The sequence below is a fragment of the Polyodon spathula genome, chromosome 16 (genome assembly GCF_017654505.1).
Source record: "Polyodon spathula isolate WHYD16114869_AA chromosome 16, ASM1765450v1, whole genome shotgun sequence".
NCBI lineage: Eukaryota > Metazoa > Chordata > Actinopteri > Acipenseriformes > Polyodontidae > Polyodon > Polyodon spathula.
Window position 1 is genome coordinate 855,137 of NC_054549.1, and position 18,688 is coordinate 873,824.

Here is an 18,688-nt window from a genome sequence, read left to right on the forward strand (position 1 = left end):
CTCTAGAACAAAGGCTGGCTTCTGTTATACCTGCTGCTTCCAGCTCTTCTCTAAACTATCTGAGCTCTAGAACAAAGGTTGGCTTCTGTTATACCTGCTGCTCCCAGCCCTTCTCTAAACTATATGAGTCTAGAACAAAGGCTGGCTTCTGTTATACCTGCTGCTCCTAGCCCTTCTCTAAACTGTCTGAGCTCTAGAGCAAAGGTTGACTTCTGTTATACCTGCTGCTTCCAGCCCTTCTCTAAACTGTCTGAGCTCTAGAGCAAAGGCTGGCTTCTGTTGTACCTGCTGCTCCCAGCCCTTCTCTAAACCATATGAGTCTAGAACAAAGGCTGCTTTCTCTGTTACATCTGCTAACTGGGTCTAAATGACCATCAAGTACACATGTTAACCCCATCCCTGAAGAACTTCAAAATATGTACAGCTTTATGTACAAAGATTACTTGTGCTGGGCCCCTACCCTACCACAGTTGCCAATTGCATGTCTAACTCAAACTTAATGTCATCAGTGTTGCTTGTTACAATACTATAGGAAACTATAGTGTGTTTGGATGGTACTGTGATATAAATTCATCTTATTTTTGTCATTGTATTGCAGTGTTTTCCATATTCAGTCTGTGTGTGTGTGTGTGTGTGTGTGTGTGTGTGTGTGTGTGTGTGTGTGTGTGTGTGTGTGTGTGTGTGTGTGTCTGTGTGTGTGTGTGTGACTGACAGACTGACTGGCTGCAGTATAACTCTGCTGAAGTCTCCTGGAGTACTAACACAAAAATAATTGTAACTATGGCAGCATAATTGCTTAGTCACAAAATTCTCCACAAAAGTTGAGCGTTCCTTTCCAAGGAGCTGTAAAACTTTCCACATACACTGCTGTGCAAAAGTCTTAGACATGTTGCAATTTTATCAACAATTTATTCAAAGCCTCCACTAGTGTTTTCTATTGTTATAACAACCTTGACTTGCATAAAGAAGGAAAAGCATTGAGTGACATAACTCGCATCACTTGATTTTCAAGGTGGTAACCAAAGCATAATCAACAAGTAAGAGAATCATCACCTGTAATTGACAAACCCAGGACTGGAAGACCCAAAAAGCTGTCTAACAAGGATGAGCAATACTTGAAGATAATATCTTTAAGGAATAGAAAGAAGATAAGTGTTGAATTGACAACAGAACTGGCAGAAGGCACAGGTGTCGCTGTCCATCCATTAACAATCCAAAGCACCTTTGACCATCGTTCCACAGTCCAATTTCTGTGTTCTTGTGCATTTTGTAGCCTTTTAGTTTTGTTCCCCTTTCTTAACAGAGCTATTCTTACTGCAACACATCCTTTAAGTCCATCATATGTTGATTTGATGGACAACGACACATGTGACACATGATGCTTTGAGTAAATTGTTGATGCTCATAATCATAACAGTAGAAAAGTGCAATGTCTAAGACTTTTGCACAGCAGTGTATATCCCATGTTTCACAATAGTTAGCCCTGGGCACTGATGGCACAGACAAGATAGAGACAAATGCCGATTAAATGTCAGATTTATATTACATTTTGTAGTTTTGTACTCACTGTATTCATCTGTATACCACTTGCTGAGTCTGGAACCAACTTCAGAGTATTATTAACCTGCCATCTGTTTTCTGAACTTTGGACTATCTCCACATGTCATTTTAAAATGTGTTTTTGAGAAATGTGGTCTTGTAGATACGACAAATTATTTTGTAAATATATATTATATATATATATATATATATATATATATATATATATATATATATATATCCTTTTTACGGTTAGGTGTTGTCGCAATCACACAGATAGACAGACAGATAGAAATAGATATAGTATTGTACCTTCTTCTCACAGCTTGAATCTGTTTTTGTTCCTTTAATAAAGTCACTGCGTCCTTTGAGGTGCTCCTCGTACTCCTCTGGTGTCAGGTCCCCCTCTTCCATAAGGATGTGAGGCATGTGGGGCTCTGAAGAGCACAGACAGGGGAAATATACAATAATAATGGCAAGCCATTGTGTGAACACACAAGCCATCCATACTATCAGTATGGCTGGGCACTCTGGACTGTGTTATTGCACATATGGCTTTATACAAGAAACTGCAGTGACCAGAGGATTATTACATGCCTAGGGGATAACTGCCAGCCTAGACAATGTATGACATTTTCCAAGTGGTTGTATAAGCAGTACTATCTCATGCTGTTGTGCTTTCCTCAATGTCTTTGCTGCATTGGGTAGCTATGTGCACCAAAACCCTACTGTTATTACAGCACTCTAAATTCACTTTGCAACAAAAAAGCAGAGCTGGAGTGGAGTCACTGGTCATCGAGTCCAAGTCAAGTTCGAGTCAAACCCATAAGTCTTGTGTCGTCGAGTCCGAGCTCCAAGCTCCAAGGTCCCCAGTCTGAGTCCCAAGTCCACCACAATTTATATGGGAGATATTGAAATTGGAGAAGGAATCTATGAAAAAGACCTAGGAGTTTTTGTTGACTCAGAAATGTCTTCATCTAGACAATGTGGGGAAGCTATAAAAAAGGCTAACAAGATGCTCGGATACATTGTGAAAAGTGTTGAATTTAAATCAAGGGAAGTAATGTTAAAACTGTACAATGCACTAGTAAGACCTCATCTTGAATATTGTGTTCAGTTCTGGTCACCTCGCTATAAAAAAGATATTGCTGCTCTAGAAAGAGTGCAAAGAAGAGCGACCAGAATTATTCCGGGCTTAAAAGGCATGTCATATGCAGACAGGCTAAAAGAATTGAATCTGTTCAGTCTTGAACAAAGAAGACTACGTGGCGACCTAATTCAAGCATTCAAAATTCTAAAAGGTATTGACAGTGTCGACCCAAGGGACTTTTTCAGCCTGAAAAAAGAAACAAGGACCAGGGGTCACAAATGGAGTTTAGAAAAAGGGGCATTCAGAACAGAAAATAGGAGACACTTTTTTACACAGAGAATTGTGAGGGTCTGGAATCAACTCCCCAGTAATGTTGTTGAAGCTGACACCCTGGGATCCTTCAAGAAGCTGCTTGATGAGATTTTGGGATCAATAAGCTACTAACAACCAAACGAGCAAGATGGGCCGAATGGCCTCCTCTCGTTTGTAAACTTTCTTATGTTCTTATGTTCTTAATTTCTGTTTTTTAATGAATAAACAGACCTGTTAATTGCAACTTGCCAGGCACAGCATTAAACAAAGAAAAACTCATACCAACCAATACAAATAACAGATTTACTAAATATTAGTATTATCATTCTGTGGCGGGGTACCCCACCCCTGTGCGTATTTTTGTGTTTTATGTTGTATGTGGTGTGTTATAGTTCGTGTATAGGTATTGGTGCATGGGATATAAATGGGTCTGTGTAGCACGAGTGATTTAAAATATAAAATTGTATTTAGGCACGGGGATTGCATAATCACTTCACGTGCAGATAAAGTGTGTGAGCACTGGGATTGCAGAAATTAGTTCACATGCTGGGATTCAAGTGAATGATTAATTAGTAATTGAATCCCAGCACAACAGTATATATAGATGTACATTTTACTCACTCTGGGTTGTGTGTTCAGGGCAAAGGAACGAGAGAGAGTGAGGAGGTAATAATAATAATAATAATAAAATAATAATAATAATAGCTGCCCCTCACGACCTATTATTGAGTGCTGGAAGCACCAGCACTGTACTTGTTTTGTGTTTCGTGTTCGTTCACCCTGTCTGTTTCGTGTTCGTTCACCCTGTCTGTTTTGTGTTCGTTCACCCTGTCTGTTTCATGTTAGTCCGTTTTGTTTGTCTGTTTATTTTGGTCCAAAGTGTTGTGTGCTGTTTTGTATAAGTCTTTTATTTTTTTGTGTGTTAATAAATGCACTGAGCGCCGCATCGTCTCAGTTTTCACCTGCCAGTACTGCCTGTCTGTGTACTCCTTTCTGGCCTGATGTCAGCCTACAGCCAGCCTGTTCACACACCCATCAGATCGCAATTGATGGCAAAATCTGACAGTCTACCACTTTCTATGTGACAACTTATCACTTTCTGACATGACACAGGTCAAGTTTTGGTACTCATACCACATTCTGACAATGTACCACTTTCTAACACTACATCAGATTTATAAATATGTACTGTGTTACAGTCCACGTGTCCACGGTTGTCTCTTGGCAAGTGATATTTTCTGAATCATATCTTTCTGAATTTAAATACTTGTTGAAAATATAGTACTGTACAAACAAAACCAACTACAGTACTAAATGGCAGCCCACTTATTTTAAAACACAGTCCTTTCAGCTACGTATTTTTGACATTGTATCAATTTTGTGTCCCTGAAAAATCGGACAAGGGTTGGAATGGGTCAAAATGAAATAATCAGTGCGTCACACTCGTTTAACCGTCACTGAAGTCAAAATTTTGTAGGGTTGTATATGTGTGCTGACTGTGTATAGGTAACATAGTACAGTATAAGACGTAATACTAAAGATGTAAGTATGCAGTTCATCAGCATCTAGATACATTGTCGATATCACAATATGTCTTATTAATACAATAATAAAAATGCTAATATTAGTAATTCCTTAATAAAATATATAATTAATTGGAAAGTAATAGTTTAAGTTAAACCCTACTTGCCTGTCTGGTTGCAAACGACTGAGGTGTCAATTGAGGTTAGCTGTTGTCCCATGCTCATCAGTAATGCACGGTTCACAATTTGCAGTTTACTGAATGTTTAGCTTTGCTGACACTGTAGTTTTTAAAGCGGAGCTGCACCACCAGGAGAAACACTACTTGACACTGTTTTCACAGTGCATGTGGATCTGCCAGCCCCCGGGCTACAGAGTACAAATATTAAGGCTACAGTATTTGCTAGTTTTTTCTAAGTAGTACAAAGTATGGATTAAAAGTTGGATTAATAGAAACGTGATTGCATTAAAAAAAAAAAAAAAAGTTATAGTCAAGTCCAAGTCCAAGTGTTATGTGGGAGTCGAACTCTCGATCTCGGATCACAGAGTCCGAGTCATGAGAATTGTGACTCGAGTCCGTGTCTGAGTCCTGCACCTCAAATGATTAAATTAGTAAAATTACTAAACAAATATGATATTTCTGAAAGTGCATAGAAAGAGGGTTATAAAACAGTCTGTCTTGTGTCCCCCCTTGCTAAAGGACACTATAAAGCCAATATCCTGTAGAGTAGATCTGATTTTAAATTGGATTCATACTATATACATACTAGAAACAATTATGGCAGAGATGTAAATCTTTTTTTACAGATTTTTTACAGATGAACAAGAAGGAAATTCAGACATATGTTCTGATGTTCTATTCTTGTTTTCTCTCAAGCAGTGGTTTAAATGGAAATCTCAAAAGAGATGTTCTTTCTTTTCTAAAAAGTCATTCAAATTGGATATGTGCATACGACTTGTTAAAATAAAAGAATGCATATATATATATATATATATATATATATATATATATATATATATATATATATATACATTGTGTTACTGTGTTGTACCGTGTGAAAAACTATTTGCCCCCTGTCTGATTTTATAGATTTTTTCATATTTTGGACACTGAATGTTATCAGATCTTCAACCAAAATCTAATATTAGATAAAAGGGACCTTCGTGAACAAATAACACAACATTAGGATACTTATTTCATTTATTTATTAAAGTTATGCAACACCCAATGCCCTGTGTGAAAAAGTAATCACCCCCTTAGACTTAATAACTGGTTACATCACCTTTAGCAGCAATAACTGTAACCAAAAGCTTCCTGTAGTTGTTGATCAGTCTCTCACAGTGCTATGGAGGAATTTTGGTCCACTCCTTCATGCAGATCTGCTTCAACTCAGTGACATTTGTGGGTTTTTGAGCATAAACTGCTCGTTTCAGGTCCTGCCACAACATCCCAATGGGGTTTAGGTCTGGACTTTGACTAGGCCACTCCAAAACTTTAAATTTCTTGTTCTTCAACCATTCTGATGTAGACTTGCTTGTCTTGCTGCATGACCCAGCTGTGCTTCAGTCGTCCAGGTCCTGATGCAGCAAAGCATCCTGAAATCATGACATTACTACCACCATGCTTGACCGTTGGTGTGAGGTTCTTGCTGTGGAATGCAGTGTTTGGTTTATGCCAGACATAACGGGGCCCATGTTGGCCAAAAAATTCCACTTTTGACTAATCTGTCCATAGAACATTGTTCCAGAACTCTTGAGGATCATCCAGGTGCTTTTTGGCAGACTTGAGACGAGCATTCATGTTCTTCTTAGTGAGCAGTGGTTTCCGCCTTGCTACTCTGCCATGAATCCCATTTTTGTCTTTCTGATGGTGGAGTCACGAACACTGACCTGAGCCAATGCGAGAGAGGCCTACAGATCCCTGGATGTTGTTCTAGGGTTCTTTGTGACTTCCTGGATGATTTTACGCCTTGCTCTTGGAAAGATTTTGGCAGGATGGCCACTCCTGGGAAGATTCACTACTGTCCCAAACTTTCTCCATTTGGACAATATGGCGGAGCCCCAGAGCCTTATAAATGGCTTTGTAACCCTTTCCAGACTGATAGGCATCAACAACTTTTTTCCGAAGGTCTTCAGGAATATCTTTTAATTGTGGCATGATGTGCCTCTAGAACCTGTGTGCTGACAACTTCATTTTAATGGTAAGGACTAAAATTAGTCAGATTTATATTGGGCAGAGCTGGCCCAAATCAGGCCTGATTGTTAACCAAAGCATTCAAACAGCTGACCCTAATTATCCCTTTAACTGGGTTGAGTTAACTAGGGGGGCAATAACTTTTTCACACCTGAAGACTGCATGTTTGATTACCTTGCACACCAAACAAATGAAAGAAGCACCAAACTTTGGTGTCATTTTTTTTGCTCAGACTCTATATACTACCACAACACACAAAAAGATCTGACCAAATTCAGTGTGAAAAATGTGCAGAAATGCAGAAAATCTGACAGGGGGCAAATACTTTTTCACGGCACTATGTAGTCGCTAATTTGATTAAAATGCTGCTTGTTTTGTCTGCACAATGTTTAGCTTAGCTGGTCCTATAGCTCAGTTTTGTTGTCCCTCTGGGATATTCAGGGATATTGATTGGACTGGCTGGCTGGCTGGCTGGCTGGTCTAGCTGTTAGATGTATCAGAACAGTTGTTCCCTGTGGGTCAGATCAGTGCAATTAGAGAATAATTGTGCACTAGTAAAGACACTTAGTTCAGGGGAAGTAGGAGATCAAGGGCTTCCTGAGTAAAAATCAATAGTATTCAACAGCCAAACCACTAACTTTGTTTCTATCTTATAGTGTAAAAAATGTCCAACTCTTTATATTGATAAACTAGCTAATCAGATTAGCACAGCATGCAACACTAGACTTGAACTATCTTCTCATTTAAGAAAGGCTGCCTAAACTGGTCACCTCCACACCACCTTGACCATGCGAAAGAAACAGGACAATCAACAGGACATGGTTAATATACACACCACTGGGGTAAATGAGAATCTCCACTGGCTTGTCATAGGTGTATTTGTCAGCCAGTGTGATGACCACACTGCTGGCGGAATGGGCGGAGGGGTCAGCGTCTGCTCGGATTGCATGGCTCGGACTTGCCACACCTGTGAAGAAACACAAGCTGTTAGTACGCAATGGCAAAGGACAGTTTATTTCCAAGTTCAATGAGTGCTGTATGGTACATGCTGTGTTCTGACCTGCTAAAACGCATGGCCCTTTGATCTCCAGGTGAAAGGTAAAATCATAGTCTATAGAGTTGATAGGTTCATCCTCCAGGAGCCATGAGAGACATAGTTGGCTGCTGTTCGCAGTCTGATCGGGAGGGCCGAGCGCACAGTGGTGTCTGTCCTTGCTGGAGAAGTGGTGAAATGGAATAGCATCAATTCCTGGCACTGTACACCACATAGCTGATACGATTCTGCTGAGAAGTGTGCTTTTGTATGTGAGTATCCCTTTTAAAAGTTTACCACAATACATCATCACAGTAAAGTTTTCCCATGCATTTACCACAGCTTTCTGTGCTTTACAATGCTTACCTATGCTTTACCATGCATTCACTATTCTTTTTTCCACACTGCCATGCTTTTGCTGTGGTAAACTTTTCTAAGGGTACTCTACTAAAGGACTCTTTGTAGGTGATACCACAAAGCCAGAACTGGATTGCAATATTAAATTAGAATTTCAGTTCAAAAGCACAGGCATCAGGTGAAATGATTAATGAAGTGCAACATTACCTGAAAACAAAGCTTGCAAACAGAGATCTTCTTAACCTTTACAGTACTAGAGACTCATACGCTGTAACATTTCTTTCAATACTGCACGTTTGATAACACTGTAGCTAACGGCAGTGAATAACAAGTAAGATTCATGACATGGGTGATCCTGAAACGTCCTGTAAAGTCTTTTACAATGTTTGGAATAAGGATACAGTAAAGTGGAACCCATTCTTACTTTCGAAACAGGTTTTCTGCAGAGTTTGGTTCTTCATTCCCACAGTGCTGGACCTTGGGGGTGCAGACTGCAGGGAAGACCACCTTGATTGCGCCATTGGGCAGTGTTGTGAGCTCCGAGGAAGTGCTTACCAGCACAGTAACTGTTTCTAATGGAGGAATCATACCCAAGTTTACCACTAATACCGTCCGTTCAAGGTCTTCATCTAAAACAATGTGTCCTGCAACGACATGAACAATACACTTGTTGATTTATTTCAGAAGAGTTTATTTCTGTTGAGCTAAAACATATTTACCATCACAGTTAGGGAAATATACCCGTCTAGTTGAATTGCACTGAGATTCTAAAACTACTCAAACACTACGTAACCTGCACAGAACTCACTTTCCACACAAGGTGGACTGCTTCACTTTCTGTAGGGGTGTTCTCTCTCAAATTAGCTGCGCTGTTAATGTTAGTTCTAATAATTGTCTAATTATTTGTGACTGCCTCTTTACCAGTGGCGGCTTGTCATAAGAGGCTACGGAAGCTAAGCCTACGTGTAATGTTGTAAAAGTAAGTTTACCTTACAAGGCTTGAATTTCATTTTTGTGTGCTGGGGGACATTTTAGGGGGAATGGCAAAAGAAAACGGACTTTTCCATTAAAAAAAAAAAAACTATATATCTATCTATCTATCTATCTATCTATCTATCTATATATCTATCTATCTATATATATATATATATATATATATATATATATATATATATATATATATATATACTGGAAAAAATTAAGAGACTACTGCAAAATTATCAGTTTCTCTGGTTTTACTATTTATAGGTATGTGTTTGGGTAAAATGAACATTTTTGTTTTATTCTATAAACTACTGACAACATTTCTCCCAAATTCCAAATAAAAATATTGTCATTTAGAGCATTTATTTGCAGAAAATGACAACTGGTCAAAATAACAAAAAAGATGCAGTGTTGTCAGACCTCGAATAATGCAAAGAAAATAAGTTCATATTCTTTTTTAAACAACACAATACTAATGTTTTAACTTAGGAAGAGTTCAGAAATCAATATTTGGTGGCATAACCCTAATTTTCAATCACAGCTTTCATGCATCTTGGCATGCTCTCCACCATTCTTTCACATTGATGTTGGGTGACTTTATGCCACTCCTGGTGCAAAAATTCAAGCAGCTTGGCTTTGTTTGATGGCTTGTGACCATTTGTCTTCCTCTTGATCACATTCCAGAGGTTTTCAATGGGGTTCAGGTCTGGAGATTGGGCTGGCCATGACAGGGTCTTGATCTGGTGGTCCTCCATCCACACCTTGATTGACCTGGCTGTGTGGCATGGAAAAACCAATCCTCAGAGTTGGGGAACATTGTCAGAGCAGAAGGAAGCAAGTTTTCTTCCAGGACAACCTTGTACTTGTCTTGATTCATGCGTCCTTCACAAAGACAAATCTGCCTGATTCCAGCCTTGCTGAAGCACCCCCAGATCATCACCGATCCTCCACCACATTTCACAGTGGGTGCGAGACACTGTGGCTTGTAGGCCTCTCCAGGTCTCCGTTTAACCATTAGACGACCATGTGTTGGGCAAAGCTGAAAATTGGACTCATCAGAGAAGATGACCTTACTCCAGTTCTCTACGGTCCAATCCTTATGGTCTTTTGCAAACCTCAGCCTGGCTCTTCTTTGCTTCTCATTGATGAAGGGCTTTTTTCTAGCTTTGCATGACTTCAGCCCTGCCCCTAGGAGCCTGTTTCGAACCGTCCTCGCCATGCACTTCACCAGAGCTGCCTTTTGCCATTCTTTTTGTAGGTCACTTGATGTCATCCTACGGTTGCTGAGTGACATTCAAATGAGTTGGCGGTCATCCCAGTCAGTGGAGAGTCGTTTTCGCCCTCTGCCGGTCTGTAGCTTTGTTGTCCCCATTTTGTGCTGCTTGACCTTGTTCTTATGAACCGCCATCTTTGAAATTTTAAGGATGGAAGCAACCCGATGCTCACTGTATCCCTCTGCCAGTAAAGCCAGAATTGAACCCTTCTTTTCCTCACTCAAAACTTTCCTTTTCAACTCTTTGGGCATGGTCAATAGTTATTTTTTGATTCCAATTACTTTTGAGGTACTACTAACACTGTTTCGCCATCCAGCTGGTCCTATTGCAAAAGGATAGTGATGACCACAGGAGTGGTTTTTATACTTTTCCTCGTTAAATAAGATTTGGTTCAGGTGATCCCCTAATCAGTACCTCATTCAGTAGAATGAGGTGTGCCTGCTTTCTGCTGCTTTCATGAGACCTAACAGCTGTTCATCACTGTGAGACACAGCGCTCTCCATTGCTTTTGCCATTGCCTGACGTGAAGTTTTTGCTGCAGCAGAAGAAAGGTGCTTTTCTTTTAAACCGGCCCTCCATTTGACACTGCACCATTGAACCTCAATATGAAGTGAACATGGGGGGCTGAGCTTCTAAGCTTTCCAACGATACCGCCCCAAATAGACTCAAAACGAAACCTAAGCTGTGAACTCTGTCACATGATGAGGGGCTTAACTTGAGGTGATTGTACTTCCAGCTAGGAGTACCGCATACACACATTGAATATGTCTTTGGAAAGCCCCGAGCCTGTACTTTTAAACAAGCCATGGTAGGTGGCTGTTACAGTGCCTGAGTAATATGTGCGTAACCTTCAGTGCGCTGGTGCCCCAAAATGAATGGGTCTCAGTTTTAAGAGATAAAGCGAAAGTCACTGCTTGCAAAATAACACCTAGACTTAATATCGTCTTTTTTTCAAAACTGTTTACTTACTAAAGTGTACTGAGTTTCTATAATCCTTAAAGATTAGGAACAAAAAATAATAAAGGTCATCCAAAGCCTAAATTGGACCTTCTTCAAAAGGGAGGACCAAAAGAAAATTGGCTTTTTAATTGCTCATGGTACGAAAAAAACAAAATGGTTGACTGCAAGTGTTCACAGTTTGGTTTTTCAAACCGACTCTTCACTTCCCAGTGGATTTCTGTGGGCTTGTGACAGGGTGTCCTGCCTCTTTGTGTATATATTTCTTTGTTATTATTGTTATGATTTATGTGTATATGACAGAGGAAAGCCAGTTATTTGTGTTTTATTATTGTGTGGCAGCACGAGCAAGGTGTTATTGTTTATATTTTAAATACCTTGTGGGAATGTGTGACTGATCAGCTGCTAGGTATATAATTAGCTGACAGTCACGCATCCATAGTAGACCCGTGCATGTGTCACCTCGTCACCAATATCAAAGAGCCGCAGTTTGGCTGCTTGAAGAAGTGTTCAGAGTGGAGAACGAGAATGGAGCAGGAGGGAAAAAAAATAATAAAAAAAGATACACAGTTGCTATGTATGCTGGTTTTGCAACCAGCATACTACTTGTTGCTGTTCATTGTTTATTTGCTTGTCTAACATGCCTTTTGTTTTGTGTAGTTTTGTTTTGTTTAAATCTTTTACTTGTTATTTAATAAATCTGCGCGCAGCCATTGCGGCTCAGTTTAACCCTATATCCCGTACCCTTGCATTCATTTCTGGTCTGATGTCGCCCCCACAGCCAGCCTCTTCACAGGGCTATAGTGATTTAAAAAATCTTCCATAGGCTGTAAAAAAAAAAAATTCTACAAATGACATCATTCAAGATTCATCAATCAAGTAAGTCTACGTTCCATGTTTTTGTTATATTCAGTTGTGTGTCGTATGTGTTGCGTATACTATATTACTGTATTACATTTCTTATTAAATTACGAAGTACCTTTCAAAACGTGTAATGTTTTATTGTGTATAACAAAAAGTATGTGTGTGTGTGTGTGTGTGTGTGTGTGTATATATATATATATATATATATATATATATATATATATATATATATATATATATACAGTGCCTATAGAAAATCTACATCGCCTTGATCTTTTTTCTCATTTTGTTGTGGCAGTGCCTCAGTTTCATGCATTTAAATTAGGATTTTCTTCCACTTATCTACACACCATACTCCACACTGTTAAGGGGAAAAAAGTTTTTATTGAGAAAAAAATTATATGTTAAAAATGCAAAACTTAAAGATCATAATTGGTTAAGTCTCCACCCCCCTGAGTTAATACTTGGAGGAAGCACCTTTGGCAGCAATTACAGCTGTGAGTCTGTTGGGATAGGTCTTTATCAACTTTGCACACCTAGATTTGGCAATATTTGAACATTCTTCTTTACAAAATTGTTCAAGCTCTGTCAAGCTCCTTGGGGAGCGTTGATGGACAGCAATCTTCAAGTAATGCCACAAATTTTCGATTGGATTTAGGTCGGGGCTCTGACTGGGCCACTCAAGGACATTTTCCTTTTTGTTCCTTAGCCACTCCAGTGTAGCTTTGGCTGTGTGCTTTGGGTCGTTGTCATGCTGAAAGGTGAACTTCTGTCCCAGTTCCAGCTTTCTTTAAGAGGGCAGCAGGTTTTCCTCAAGCACTTTTCTGTACTTTGCTCCATTCACTTTCCCTCGATCCTGACAAGTGCCCCACTCCCTGCTAATGAGAAACATCCCATAACATGATACTGCTGCCACCATGCTTCACAGTAGGGATGGTGTTCTTTGGGTGATGCGCTATGTTGGGTTTGCGCCAAACATAATGCTTTGCATTTAGGCCAAAAAGTTGCATTTTAGTTTTGTCAGACCAAAAAACTTTTTGCTACATGGCTACAGAATCTCCTGAGTGTTTTTTTGCATACTTCAAACAGGATTCAAGGTGGGCTTTCTTGAATAAAATACAGGCCAGATTTGTGGAGTGCTTGGGATATTGTTGTCACATGCACACTTTGACCAGTATTGGCCATTAAAGCCTGTAGCTCTTGCAAAGGTGCCATTAGCCTCTTGGTAGCCTCTCAGATCCGTCTCCTTCTTGCTCGGTCATCCAGTTTAGAGGGACGGCCTGATCTAGGCAGGGTCTTGGTGGTGCCATACACCTTCCACTTCTTAATAATTTTCTTGAACGTGCAAGACCTTTGATATTTTTTTATACCCATCCCTGATCTGTGCCTTTCAACAACTTTGTCCCAGAGTTCTTTTGAAAGCTCCTTGGTGCTCATGGTTGAGTCCTTGCTTTGAAATGCACTACCCAGCAGAGGGAACCTACAGGAACTGCTGAATTTATCCTGAAATCATGTGAATCACTACAATTTAACACCAGTGGGGGCCACTTAACTTGGTGTGTGATTTTGAAGGCGATTGGTTACACCTGAGCTAATTTAAGATTGCTATTACAAGGGGGTTTTAATTCATTTTCTACAAATTTCTATAATATTTTTTTCACTTGGAAGTTGTGAGGTAGGATATGTAGATAAATGGAAAAAAAAAACATTTTAATGCATTTTAATTCCATGCTATAAGGCAAAAAAAGGTGGAAATTTTGAAAGTGGGTGTAGACTTTCTATAGGCAGTATATGGATTTACATGCTAGAACAAATAGTAGGCTATTAATGCCCCATGATTCAAGTTCTGACCTGAGGTTGATATATATAAGCAATAATGATTTATTTGTACAACACTGCGGCAGGGGTGAGGCCTGCCCCTGTAAAGAATATGGTTTTGTTTGATTTGCAGGACTAGGAGGTGAGACTTTCCTCATGCCTAATTCAAAGGAATATGCAGCAGGTGGCCAGGTGTCAATTGCAGATTTTATAATCAATGAACCCTGGTCACCTGCCTTTAAAATGAGGCTGGAAAGCCAGTCCTTGGTTTGTCTTTCTTTGTGTTGTGCTTGTGGTGTTTTCTTCACCAAACCAAAAGGTGAAGGGTGTGGAACCAGGGTGAGCTGCAGATTATCACTGAGTGTTTAACCGGCTCATTTATACTATTAACCCCTATGATAAAGTTCAGAGAATTGGAACCCCACACCAGCTCATTTAGTTTTAGCAGGGGAAAAAGTCCTGGTGCGGGACCTCCGTTTAGTGGGAGTAGTGTACAGCCTAAGCTTGACCACCTTGTGTTTCTTAGTAGTTTTTATAGTGTTTGTTTTGCCTTTTTATAAATATGTACACTTGTTTATATGTCCTTCCGCATTAGGGCTACCATTGCTGGTACCCTAGTAGCGACCACCAACCACTGCAATCCCTTGTAATTAATGGCAAGCAGTGTTTCAACATCAAACCCTCTGTGTGTCTCTCATCTCTCAGAGGATACCCGCACAGTAACACAACCCCCCTGTTACAGGTCCTCACAGTGTTTCAACATCAAACCCTCTGTATGTGTGTCTCTCATCTCTCAGAGGATACCCACACAGTAACACAACCCCCCTGTTACAGGTCCTCACAGTGTTTCAACATCAAACCCTCTGTGTGTCTCTCATCTCTCAGAGGATACCCACACAGTAACACAACCCCCCTGTTATAGGTCCTCACAGTGTTTCAGCATCAAACCCTGTGTGTGTCTCTCATCTCTCAGAGGATACCCACACAGTAACACAACCCCCTGTTACAGCTCCTCCCAGTTTTTCAACATCAAACCCTCTGTGTGTATCTCTCATCTCTCAGAGGATACCCACACAGTAAGACAACCCCCCTGTTACAGGTCCTCACAGTGTTTCAACATCAAACCCTCTGTGTGTCTCTCATCTCTCAGAGGATACCCACACAGTAAGACAACCCCCCTGTTACAGGTCCTCACAGTGTTTCAACATCAAACCCTCTGTGTGTCTTTCATCTCTCAGAGGATACCCACACAGTAACACAACCTCCCTGTTACAAACAATAATAGTATTCTAGTAATTAGTCAAGGCAACTTCTATAGAATTAACTAGAAGAGATTCTCTCATAATCACTTAGCAATGAAACTGTAAGTTTCATGCCTTTACAATAAGGACTCGAGGGGACGAGGAAGTTTCCGATTAGCTAGTTCATATCAGAGTTGACACTTTCTGGACTAACGTTGTTAAGCACTGTTTCTTTGTGTCGGTATGAATTTCAGAATGATTCTCTTAAAATCAGTGCTTCTAACTTTAAGGAAATAAAACTTGCCACATCACTCCTGGTTTATATCCAGTCATATTTATATCTTCCTATAAAACGTGCCTGTCTTTTCATATAGAGCATATCAATGTTCACTTCAGGCAGAGCTTTAATTTAGTTCATTGTAGATAATCTTAGTAGTCTTAATGTATTTATTACTGATTTCTTTGCTTTGGGATATTATTATTTAGTCTTGTGCGTAGTATTCATTTCCATGTACTTTTCTTATTACTTATTTTGTTGAAATCTTTTAATTTTCAAACACTGTGGCAATAAAAAGGTAAGCACAGAAACCATGTTTTTTGTTTTGTTTGTTTTTTTCATGTTGCCCAGCGTGTTCTCCACACCAGTTTGTGGTCGTGAACTCTAAAGGGTGCTTATTGGAACAGTGTGTGCCAGCATGCACCATTATTAAGTGCATTAACTGATTGAAATACTGTGTTCCAATAAGTGTCTTGCTGAGTTAGAAACCCAGAAATTGTTTTAAAATGTGGGGAATAGCCCAGGAAACATCATAACTCAAAGCATTGTCAGTTTTAGTGCATACTCTTTTATTGGCACTGCTTGTGCCAAAACCTCCCATTGCAATGTACAGTAACTGATTCTAATACTGTGTGCCGATGAGGGTCCTGTTGAGTGAAAAGCCCATGAATAGTTTGAAATTGTGGGGAGCAGCCTCGGCAGCATATAACACAGAGCTTTACCCATTTTAGTGCTTCATTTGTTAGTGGTAAAGTACTGTGCCATTATAATGTATAGTAACCCATTGGAATTCTGTATACATACTATTTTATTGTCAAATTGTGTGTAGAATTCATCCCCAGAGCAACGATAATTAGTGTGATTTAATAAACTCAGAACCTACAAAAGCACAGCTTCAATAGGAACATACATTACAGCTGCATACACCTTTCCATCTCTATTAAACAAGCACATTGCTAAACAGAGTGGAACTGCATAGAAATCATCCCTTTAAAATATTACAATATATTTAAGTGGTAATATGTATTTTAATGAATATAAAAAATGAGAGGGTGCTACACTATGTTTTTTGAGGATGCAACATCGATAATGGATAATTGCAAAGCATATGACATGGTTTATTTAGATTTCCAGAAAGCTTTTGACAAAGTCCCGCACAAAAGATTAATTCTCAAACTGAACGCAGTTGGGATTCAAGGAAACACATGTACATGGATTAGGGAGTGGTTAACATGTAGAAAACAGAAAGTACTGATTAGAGGAAAAACCTCAGAATGGAGTGTGGTAACCAGCGGTGTACCACAGGGATCAGTATTAGGTCCTCTGCTATTCCTAATCTACATTAATGATTTAGATTCTGGTATAGTAAGCAAACTTGTTAAATTTGCAGACGACACAAAAGTTGGAGGAGTGGCAAACACTGTTGCAGCAGCAAAGGTCCTTCAAAATGATCTAGACAAGATTCAGAACTGGGCAGACACATGGCAAATGACATTTAATAGAGAAAAGTGTAAGGTACTGCACGCAGGAAATAAAAATGTACATTATAAATATCATATGGGAGATATTGAAATTGGAGAAGGAATCTATGAAAAAGACCTAGGAGTTTTTGTTGACTCAGAAATGTCTTCATCTAGACAATGTGGGGAAGCTATAAAAAAGGCTAACAAGATGCTCGGATACATTGTGAAAAGTGTTGAATTTAAATCAAGGGAAGTAATGTTAAAACTGTACAATGCACTAGTAAGACCTCATCTTGAATATTGTGTGCAGTTCTGGTCACCTCGCTATAAAAAAGATATTGCTGCTCTAGAAAGAGTGCAAAGAAGAGCGACCAGAATTATTCCGGGCTTAAAAGGCATGTCATATGCAGACAGGCTAAAAGAATTGAATCTGTTCAGTCTTGAACAAAGAAGACTACGTGGCGACCTAATTCAAGCATTCAAAATTCTAAAAAGTATTGACAGTGTCGACCCAAGGGACTTTTTCAGCCTGAAAAAAGAAACAAGGACCAGGGGTCACAAATGGAGATTAGATAAAGGGGCATTCAGAACAGAAAATAGGAGACACTTTTTTACACAGAGAATTGTGAGGGTCTGGAATCAACTCCCCAGTAATGTTGTTGAAGTTGACACCCTGGGATCCTTCAAGAAGCTGCTTGATGAGATTCTGGGATCAATAAGCTACTAACAACCAAACGAGTAAGATGGGCCGAAAGGCCTCCTCTCGTTTGTAAACTTTCTTATGTTCTTATGTTCTTATGTGAAATGATTTGATTTAAGCAATAAGAATGACTCAGAATGGGTGTAAATATTATAAAAGGCCCTCATCTCGGGCAGTAGAAACTACATGAAATTTCAAAGTACTTGCTATCTTGCCAGTCAGGCATTGGGTTAGTTTAAAATGCCTTAAAAAATGATAGGGTAGAGAGAATTCTACTTAAAATGTAAAAAATTAATAGTCAATATAGTCGTACAGGATTACCTTCTAGTGGGCTGGAAACCTATGTGCCTGTGTTTTTAATTCCTATCTAGATAATTGGCTTATTTCCAAATTGGATGACAAAATGATAAAAACAATTGCTGACTACTAAATAGCAATCTAATCAAAAAAAAAAAAGAAATGTCTTCATCTAGACAGTGTCAGCAGGGGAAGCTCCATAAAAAAGGCTAACAAAGATGCTCGGATACATTGTGAAAAGTGTTGAATTTAAATCAAGGGAAGTAATGTTAAAACTTTACAATGCATTAGTAAGACCTCATCTTGAATATTGTGCAACCACTCCAGTTCTGGTCACCTCAGCTATAAAAAAGATATTGCTGCTCTAGAAAGAGTGCAAAGAAGACGACCAGAATTATTCCGGGTTTAAAAGGCATGTCATATGCAGACAGGCTAAAAGAATTGAATCTATTCAGTCTTGAACAAAGAAGACTACGCGGCGACCTATTCAAGCATTCAAAATTCTAAAAGGTATTGACAATGTCGACCCAAGGGACTTTCAGCAGGCAACCTCCAAAAAAGAAACAAGCCAACCATCTGGTCACAAATGCTCCAGAGATTAGATATCCCCACATTCAGAACAGAAAATAGGAGGCTGTTTTTTACACAGAGAATTGTGGGAGTCTGGAACCAACTCCCCTAATTTTGCAAGCTGACACCCTGGGATCCTTCAAGAAGCTGCTTGATGAGCAATTCCTGGGATCAATACAGCTAATAACAACCAAACG

General features: G+C 39.4%; 1 protein-coding gene across 1 annotated transcript in view; it reads right to left on the reverse strand.

Annotated features, from left to right (window-relative positions):
• Positions 1–18,688, reverse strand: part of LOC121328898 (von Willebrand factor A domain-containing protein 5B1-like) — a 119,866-nt gene that overhangs the window by 68,647 nt on the left and 32,531 nt on the right. The window contains exons 5-8 of the mRNA XM_041274038.1: positions 8,471–8,690; positions 7,717–7,871; positions 7,492–7,623; positions 1,852–1,976 (exon numbers count right to left, since the gene is read on the reverse strand). Of these exons, the coding sequence (XP_041129972.1) occupies positions 1,852–1,976; positions 7,492–7,623; positions 7,717–7,871; positions 8,471–8,690 (632 nt within the window). The remainder of the gene's footprint in view (positions 1–1,851; positions 1,977–7,491; positions 7,624–7,716; positions 7,872–8,470; positions 8,691–18,688) is intronic.